Genomic DNA, 10,000 nt, shown 5'->3' on the forward strand with positions numbered 1-10,000 from the left:
TGTGAAGCCCCCCCTGGCATGAGTGCGAGCAGCACTTACACCACCCTAACGCCCCTGCAGCCCTTACCCCCCATCTCCACCGTGTCCGACAAGTTTCCTCCCCATCATCACCACCACCACCACCACCATCCCCATCATCCGCACCATCATCCCCACCAGAGGATCCCCGGAAATGTCAGCGGCAGCTTCACGTTGATGCGAGAGGACCGGAGTCTGGCGCCTATGAACAGTCTGTATCCAGCATATCATCACAAAGATCCCTGCATGGGCCAGAGCCTCTCCCCGTTGTCCGGTTCCGGCCTGGCCAGCATACACACGTCCCAGGCCGGGATCCCTCCCTACGCTCATCCCGGTGCCGCCATGCCTGGGGAGAAGATGCTCACCCCCAGCGGGTTTGAGGCTCACCACCCGGCCATGCTCGGCAGACACACGGAGCAGCACATGAGCTCCTCGGCGGGCATGGTACAAATCAACGGCCTCCACCACCACCCGCACGCCCACCTTGGTGCGCAGGGGCACGGCCAGGGGCTGGGGAACAGCCGGGAGCAGGCATCCGGGCCCGGGCAGCAGGGAGGGGGTGGTGTTTCTGGGGGCCAGATGGAGGAGGTGAATACCAAAGAGGTGGCGCAGAGGATCACCACGGAGCTGAAGCGCTACAGTATCCCTCAGGCCATCTTTGCCCAGCGGGTCCTGTGCAGGTCCCAGGGGACCCTGTCCGACCTGCTGAGAAACCCCAAACCCTGGTCCAAGCTCAAGTCCGGTAGAGAGACCTTCCGCCGCATGTGGAAATGGCTGCAGGAGCCTGAGTTCCAACGCATGAGCGCACTCAGGCTCGCAGGTGAGCGAAGCCTCGGTAAAGCCCCCTTTTTGTTTTCATCTTCTGAATATGTAGCTGAGTGAAACAGACGCTCAAACAGGGGCGTCAATACAGCATAGAGTGCCATTAGCCTTGAATGCTACCTTAAACTAAGCAATGGGTTAAGTGGGCTGAGGACCAAAACTTTATTATAACAGAGAGAAAAAATAAACATGTTCCAGCAATCTAAATCTAAATGTAATGGCCGATAGCTCTTTATCAAAATAACATATAACATAATGTCTGCAGAAATTAATCCTTTATGATAAAGGGTGCTAGAGGTCAAATGGTTTTAGATGCCAGCAGGCCATGCCTCAGGGTTTGATTAACCTGGTTTCTTTAGATAAGGCCTCCAAATTAGAGCTCTCTGCCTGAAGGGGAGCTCTACTGTATGTGATGGTCAAATCCACCATGATACAGTGTTAAACAACATGTGAAGTCGATATAAGTTGAAATGTGCTGATGCTCGTGCACCAAAACGAGTGGCCTGATATCAATACGCATCCCCTTTTCTGTCTCTACACTGATTTTGGGGTTGTGTGAGAGACAAGTGCTCATGTCATTTTACCTCAAATTATCGACCGCTGGACTGTGTGCGTAAGCTGATCCTTCGCTCCAAAAATCGTTAGGAATGTGTTTATTTTGGTGTAGGTGCAAGTGATCAGCCTTTTTGGTGTTGCCCTTGATGTAAACACAGAGAGGGGGAAGTGTATGCACGTGTTCTTGAGTGTGTGATAAACTATATTTAAAGTCTGCATTTTTTTAGTCAGTGAAATGTGAAAATGCCTTCATTTCAGAGTAAAGCCGACTAGAATAGAGATCATGTGTTCATGTTTTGGTCGTAAACAAACCCTGACTTGGCTGAGGTTTCTCTAATTGACTGATAGACCTCTGTATTAATGTGTCCCTAGTGGTACGTACGAGTCAATTAGGGCGCGCATTGATGCCCAAATCACACGTGCGTGCTCACAGACACCCAATGGATTTTTTTAACGTTTAAAGGTCTAATCAATGACCTACAAATGGGCTTTTTGGCTTTTTGAAAAGTGAGGCTGCAGCCACATGGAAAGTGCGTGATTTTGAGAACGTTTGTGTGTGTGTACGTGCATGCTCGCGCGCTTGCACGTGAGTGTAATCGCAATTGATTACTTTTCAGTTTTCCCATCTGCTGCTGCTGCTGCTCGTTGTGTGTGTGTGTGTGTGTGTGTGTGTGTGTGTGTGTGTGTGTGTGTGTGTGTGTGTGTGTGTGTGTGTGTGTGTGTGTGTGTGTGTGTGTGTGTGTGTGTGATGGAGATGAGATTTGCAGAAAAATCTCATTTAATTTTTGAAAGCTGGTTTTGTGTATTTGATCATCACTGATCTTAGGGTGATCAGCCTATAATGAAACAACAAAACTTATCGGGAGGATTCTGATTCATATTGATGATGGTTTGATTTTTTAAGGGAAGAAAGGCAAAATTCATTTTCAGTGGAGAGGTGAATATCTCAGGCCTGCATCGGTTGTGTTCGTTATTTTTTTCCTCCTTATCTTCCCTTGTGCATATTATATCCTCTCTATAGTCTCGTTCTAAAAAGCTTATTTTGAGCAACAACAAAAAAACTTAAATATAAAATGATAGCCTTCTTGTTGAAAAACGCCAGAAAAAAAAAGGTTGGAAGAGGAGAATATTTGTACAGTTAAAAAACGAAATTAATTTGGAGAGAATAGGCTGAGCGTCATATTATTGATCCGCTCCTATGTGAGTAGATATGTGATCGTGTGCTGAAGTAGATATGATATGCTTATTGATTTTAGGCTTCTGAAATTAATATCGGGCCTTTTCTCCCTTTCCCACGTATTCAATTACCAGTCTGAATTTGCTTGAATAGTATAGAATATGTTTGAAAAGAAAATGATAGAATAGGCTTTGAAGTGGCTGATTTGGCACAGGGCAGATTAAATTCATTCACAAATGCGAGGTCAATTTAAACTCAGTAAATCAGTTGTAATTGCATTGAAACAATGTTCAGTGCTGGTAGTGTTAGTAGTTATTTGTGCGGTTGAATATTTGCAGCTTTTGCAGCACAGAGGTCTGTTTGTTGTTCTCCGTGAGATTATGAAATGCCGGACTATCGTCACACCGTCACTGTAGGCTCAGTGTGTGCAGTCTGTTTGAGTGTGTGGAGTTATCTGTGTGTTTGTAATGATTAGCCGGGAATGTGTGTGTGTGTGTGTGTGTGTGTGTGTGTGTGTGTGTGTGTGTGTGTGTGTGTGTGTGTGTGTGTGTGTGTGTGTGTGTGTGTGTGTGTGTGTGTGTGTGTGTGTGTGTGTGTGTACATGTGTGTGTGTGATTAGCGTGATAACGAGGCCGCTGTTAAATCTACCTGGTCCTGGGAAAGCATGCCTCTCTGCCCGGGCCTCCTGTCCCGGGGCCGGGCTGCTCTGATGGTGGCTCCTGCTGTCTGAGTGGCCTTCACTGCTGCTGATTTATAGCAGCCCTTACTCTCTCTGTTAATATTTACCATCACTGGAGACATCGGGCCGCTCAAACTCACAATCACACTCCAGTTTATGGTCACGCGGGCAGGTCGCTTTGCACTGTACTTTACCACACACCCGAGAGCATGTTTGCTAAAAATGAGGTTACAAGATGGGACCGACAAAATCTACTTCAGACTGATTTATTGGATATTTGTCATTATTTGGATCTATCTCTCTAATGGAGCATTCTGTTTACAGCTTCTTTATTACACGTGGATTTGAAAGACAATGACACATTGCATACAAATAAGATCAAATTATCACACGAATACCCAAACTAATACGCCACTACAAATGCACTACAAATACCTTATGTAATATAGAATTGTTGGTCGTTTTTATAGTGCAGCTATAAGACACTTAGAGTGTTTCTTTTGGCATGTTTTCTACATATTTTCTTCGAAATTCTGTATTGCATTTGTTCATTTAAATCATTTCCTTTGTACATTACTGCGTTTTGAGGGGGTTTTTTCTATTGTGATTTTTTTCACCTGGTGCATTTTGCAAAATGAATCAACACTGGTTTAAGAATTGCTTTGTGCAATGGGCCGTTCATTAATTTCCCAAGCCTGTCCATTGAGTTATACTTGCTCCAGCAGCCCACTTCTGCCCCCTCCTGGTCTCTGGTGGACCTTAATATGGATGGCTGTACTGGGGCTTAAAAAGGGGAAAAAAACATGAAACAGCAACGACATCACTTGAAGGGATGTTTGATTAGCTGTCAAACTGATTCCCAAGTTCTTCTTTCCAATATTAGATGATATGTAGTTCATTTTACAGCAGCTGTAGGATATTGCGGCGCACCGTTGTTTTCAGCACCGCGGACAGCACTCATTGTTCCCCGGCTGACAAGCTGTCTGTCTGCTCTCCTGCAGAACAAGCGGAGCTTCTGCTCTGGTCCGTGGACCAGCGGAGGTCGATGGGGATCCACGGGGCTCCCTGACAAAATACGGAAGAGTTTAATTCCGCTATTATTTCCCATGATGCACCCTAGCGGTTTGCCCGATGAAAGAGTGTCTTCTACAAAAGGGCCACTGCTTCCAACCTGCAGACTGATGCATGATTCTGTACAAAGTTATATGTCAGGTGAAATATTGAAGAGGGGTGTTTCACAGACAAGAAAGAAAGTCATTTAAGTAATTTATGGATCAACGATAAATATGACACTGACAACTTTACAACATCAGGGTACCTTCTGTGAGCCATTGATGTGCACTCATCCAGCGTAGCCTATAGAGGTAGAATTCTTGTTTTAATCCAACTTAAATTGCAGCAGCTTATTAGTTAACACAAGTTAAACCAGAGAGGAGTACCCTTCATTGTTATTCAAATCAGCTGTTGCTACTTTTGTTTGGGTTGTAGAGATGCATACGATATTAAATGTTTGTTTCCGATGTGATTCTTGATGTTTTATCATGCGCATTTACAGGTAGAGTGACAGTAATGTCATTTTAAAAGAAATACTGGCAAACATTACTGTTACTGATGATATTTTTGGTGGAGGACTGTGGAAGAACTATTTTAGTTGTCTTTGCTTCTAGGATAATGTTACTTAATGCAATAGTCATATTATTTGTGGTTATTATTAATTATTAATTAATTAATCTTGATATACCCATGTATTAAAATCTTAGTCTATTTTTGACCTGCATTTGTGCACCAAAACAATCAATATGTGAGTTAGTTTGGTTTAAAATGGATTGGAAAATATCTGATATTGGTATTGGCTTTAAATAATCATATCAGTGTGTCCCTGTGGACTGAAATCAGACTTAAACTGGAATGGGGGAGAACCACTGAGATAATTCACGGGTCAGACTATGGATTTATTCAGGACTTCTTTAATCCAAGGTCGAGGTGTGATGGAGAGAAGATTGTCATGCGGTATCAAATATATTCTGCCCTCTCTCACAAACCCACTCTCTCTTTCTGTCTGTCTCTTTCCTGGATCCTCCACAGCGTGTAAGCGTAAGGAACAGGACCATGGCAGGAGCGAACGCGGGAGTGTGTCCAAGAAGCCTCGGCTGGTGTTCACAGATGTGCAGCGGCGGACGCTCCACGCCATCTTCAAGGAGAACAAGCGTCCATCCAAAGAGCTACAGATCACAATCGCCCAGCAGCTGGGCCTTGAGCTGGCCACAGTGAGCAACTTCTTTATGAACGCACGTCGCCGGAGCCTTGATAAGTGGGTGGACGATGGCTCCGGCCACCCTCCCAACTCTGGCCCCAATGCCTGCACCAAAGCCTGAAGAAGGCTGATTTGACCAACTCATGGACTGACTCAACCTCGGTGGAAAAGCTTTAAAACTTAAGAGAAACAAAGAGAAACTTAAAAAGACCTTGAAGCAACGTTTGCCCTTAAACCTGTACTATATTGATATTTATAGTATCCAAAGATGAAAAAACAAACCAAAGACTTCTTGTTTGACCTGCTTTGAAATGTTTCTTTCAGCAACACATTTACGTGTAACATACTGCAAAAAGACTATAGTTTTAACCCCCTTCACACATTCTCACTGTCACTGGTCTCTAGCTTTATTACAACCTCCCACACCTCCCCACCCAGTATCAATCTATCATTCACCATCCTTATCTTTAATCTGATTGGTTGGTTTTAATGATGGGTCCCTAAATGGAGGTTTAATCAGCCTATTGGCAGTCTGATCTGCAGCTGTCCACACCCTTGAAAAACAGCCAGAATGTGGAGCTCCGGTGGGATTGGCCAATCAACTTTAAAGACAAAAAAATCCCAAAGGAGCTACTGGATTGTTGTGCAACATGGTTTGGATCGGTGGCGGTGGACTGTCTGTCTATCTGTCTGTCTGTCCAGCTGTCTCTCTTTCTATCAAGCATTCCAGATAGACAGGAAATGCCCATGCGTAGACTGCTAACCCGAAACCAAAAATCCCCAACCCTGAACCAAACCAAAAACCCAAAACCCCTTACCTCAACCCACATGGTAGTGCTTTCTTCCAACATGCTGTAGCATTGAATAATTTAAACAAGAGAAACCAAAGCCTTTTACACCCTGAAGCATCTCATGCAGCTTAGAAATAAAGCCATTTCATAAACGGATATGAGGTAATTTGACCAAAGGGTATATTTTGTAGCTGATAATCTTATTTGTACCTCATTTCCTCCCTTAACTCCTAAGTCAGACTGTTAGTTAGGTGCCACAAAGAAGACAATGTCACTGGTTATCGTCCATGCAACATTTTGAGTCATGTGTTCCCTGTTTATGGAAATATATGACACAACCCTGAAGATGAACTATTGAGAAATGCCTTATAGATGCCTTTTTGAATCAAACTAAATATTCCACTTATATCTTCACAAACAGTCTGGAGAATATTCCTGCAAATCCTCATTGTGAAGATGAATCATTACAGGTATGTCCTTTCCTGAAAGTCTTTTTAGCTATTGCCTACAGATTTAGTTTATGTGTATGTAGAAAATATCTGCAGCTGGCAAACAAAGGCTGGCAAATGGCGGTGACTATAGGGCTGGGTATCACTTCAACAATTACGATACCCACACCAATACCAGTACCCTTAAAGTGATACTGATACCAATAGAGTACTTCATTTGATAGCCTTTCTTTTTTCTTCTTCTTTTGATACCCTTTTTATTAATGGAAGCAGCACGCTGGGCTGCCAACTCTGTGCTTGACTTCACCACACATAGCATAGCTGCTGCAGTAGTGGGCCAATCACACCTTGCATTAAATCAAAGAACGCTTGTGGTGATTGGCTGCAAGCAAAATCATACAAATAGCCTTATTTTTTCTAGATCTGGGTACAAAATGGATTAATGCAGATATCATTTGACTGGAGAAGTTTCGTTACTGCTCGGTACTGGAACATTTCGGTCAATACCTTAAAAGTATCGAGCACCGGTACCAATCCCTAGTTGTGACACAGTTAGGGAGACAGAGGGCCTCCAATGTTTCTTTAGGACAAACTGTGTCACCACACTAAAAAAACAAGAATCAGTGTCGCTACATCATCCCTGTGCACTTCCTATGTATTTGATTTTATCACCTCATCAAAGATGTTGGGTGGAGGGGATCATATCAATGATCAAATCACTTTCAGGAGCTCACACAGCAATGTCACCCCGTTGTCTGGATACCAAAGCACCCCCCACCCTTCCCATCCTGCCTCCTGCTTTTCCAGTAAGCTATGCACTAGGAGGAAAGCACTACACAGGGCTGGCCCAGGGCAGCGTATCATTAAATATATTGAGCTGGCCCCTCGCCGTCATCCTCCTCATGGCCAGGGTTAGTAGCTCCACATTCATCAAAACAAGCGACGAAGGAGGGGAGCCGCTTCTTCAACCCCCGAAAGAAAAAAACAAAAAGAAACCAAAATGTGTCAAGACCTGCTGATGTTTTATAGTGTGAACCAAAGATGCTACCTCACTCAAGTTCCATACGTGATTTCTATCACTTTGATGATACCAAAGATAACCAAAGATTTTTTCTCATTGCACGGCCTTTACGAGTGGTGTTAAAAGATGTTGTATGTCTCCCCTCCCCCATATCTTCTCTCTCTCTCTTCCTTTCTTCTCCCCTTTCTCCCCCTCCCACCTGCACTCAACCCATGCACCCCTGCTATGCGTGCTCTTGCTTCATCTGTGCTCTTATTACAGTTCCATAGATAGTCGTGCTGATGTAGCTATAGGCAGATATGCTGATCAAGCCATAGATACACACAAGTGGGCATGCAGGGGCCTGCGGGGTGCAGCAAACTCGCTAGCAATGTGATCAGCCTCTCTTTGCGCTTGGTAGCAAAGTATTCACCTCTACCACAAAATGTAAAAGCTGATATTGTGGCTGTATACAAAATGAAAGTTTTTGTTTGGTTTATGATTCATTTCCAAACAATCTATGTTCATTTAACAACACATTGCTGGAGTGTCTTCTTTTTTCTGCAGCTTTATTTCTCCTGGGCCCTGCCTCTTAGTGTGTATCTATGGGTTGATAATATTGATCCACCAAATAGGTCAGACGTCTTTACATGATAATAGGCAGACAAGCTGACATAGCCATGGGCAGAATTGTCGACTCAACTATAGGCAGACATGTTCCTGAAAGTAGAAGCAGACGTGTTGCAATCTTTCTAAAACTCCCAGGACGAGTGCCTTGCTTGAACCAAAGTGTTAAACCGCTGTTGACCTCTCACCTTTGACTCTGTGAATACCTCAGCCTGTAGAAGGGCCACTACTGAAGAAACAAGGAAACGTTTTTTTATTTAATCACACCGTGGTGCTTTTGCCAGCGCAACCATGCAATGAAAACATACCAAAGGAATTTTCTCTTGTCCACTTTTACAGATTAAACCAAAGGTCTTTGTTTCTCCTCTCCGCTGCCCCCCTTTTACCCCTCCATCCCTCCTTCCCCACAACCTTCCTTGTCTCTCTGCTGTGTGTAGGAAGGTTCAGCACTCTGGCCGTGCATGTCTTTACCAATGTCTCTGAATACCTCATAGTAATAATTCCTTTGAGTTCTGCATTGAGACGTCTATCTGTGAGTAAGGCAGAACTCCACTCATGTGGTAACTGTTATTGTTACTTCAGAAAAGCTGTATGATTATCTATTTTGAAGTTGTTGTTGTTTTTTGGCAGAAGTGCTCTGTTTCAAGTCACGGAGGACAAGTTTCAGGGTTGATGTATGAAACTTAAGGGATGGAGGGAGAAGCATATTTTTTATCAGACATTGGGTTATGCCAATATTATGATGGTAGACTATTGCTTTTACAGGGTAAAACCAACTGCTGTGATATTGTGTTCATATTTTCCCTTTTCTCTACTTCTGTGTTGTGATTTTAATTTAATTGCATTTTTGTAATGGTTAACCACTGCTTTAATTTATGCATTTGTAGAAACTCTAGATTTGTATATAGTAGGTTTTTGGAAACAAACAAACAAACAAACAAACAAACAAAAAAGACAGTTTTATGTTACAGCCTTATTTCCCATGCTTAGATATAAAAAGGAGTAGTTTGTATTCTTCTTCAGCTAAATCCTAGCCGGCATTTCAATGTGTGTTTTGAACACTGCCAGAGACAGTTGATTTGCCAACACAGACAAAGTTATACAGGAGTTACTTTGTTTAACAGCTGGCAGAAAGCAGTGTGTATGTGTGTGTGTTTTTTCTATTCTTTTGACTTTTTAAAAAAAACAAAACAGTTATTTTATGGGTATTACTGCACATCCAAAGATTTTTAAAACAAACCAAAAATTGGAAAAAAAAATGTATAATGTTGAAAAGCACTGGCATTTGTGAGGTAGACTTGTTGAGTTTTGATTTTCCATCCGCACGGGTATAGAATGTAGAAGGCGTAGGGCTATGTAGACAAGCTTACTCTACCATGTGGGGAATCTCCTGTTCAATGTACAATCTGAAGCATTTGAAACGAGGACTGCAAGTCCCGCTCACTTTGCTGTCTCATGCACAGAGTGAGGTGGAGTGGAGGTTGGGCAGCCGGTCTGCCAGGGGCTGTGCCACGGAGCTGGGTCTGTTTTTATTGCCATGGCACTGCCGCCTCACTCCATCTAGTATCTGTTCCCTTGGTACGTACTCGTGTAATGACTATGAGCAAAGTCTAATAAAACTGCAAAGA

At 43.3% G+C, this 10,000-nt stretch overlaps 1 protein-coding gene across 1 annotated transcript in view; it reads left to right on the top strand.

The window, feature by feature from the left end:
* The window catches only part of onecut1 (one cut homeobox 1), a gene marked incomplete at both ends in the record, with an annotated part of 5,842 nt that extends 216 nt beyond the window's left edge, over positions 1–5,626 (top strand). The window contains 2 exons of the mRNA XM_083940420.1: positions 1–853; positions 5,337–5,626. The exon at positions 1–853 is cut by the window's left edge and continues 216 nt beyond it. Of these exons, the coding sequence (XP_083796546.1) occupies positions 1–853; positions 5,337–5,626 (1,143 nt within the window). The remainder of the gene's footprint in view (positions 854–5,336) is intronic.
* Between the last annotated feature and the right edge of the window lie 4,374 nt (positions 5,627–10,000).

The sequence above is a fragment of the Echiichthys vipera genome, assembly GCF_963691815.1.
Source record: "Echiichthys vipera genome assembly, chromosome: 1".
Taxonomy (NCBI): domain Eukaryota; kingdom Metazoa; phylum Chordata; class Actinopteri; order Perciformes; family Trachinidae; genus Echiichthys; species Echiichthys vipera.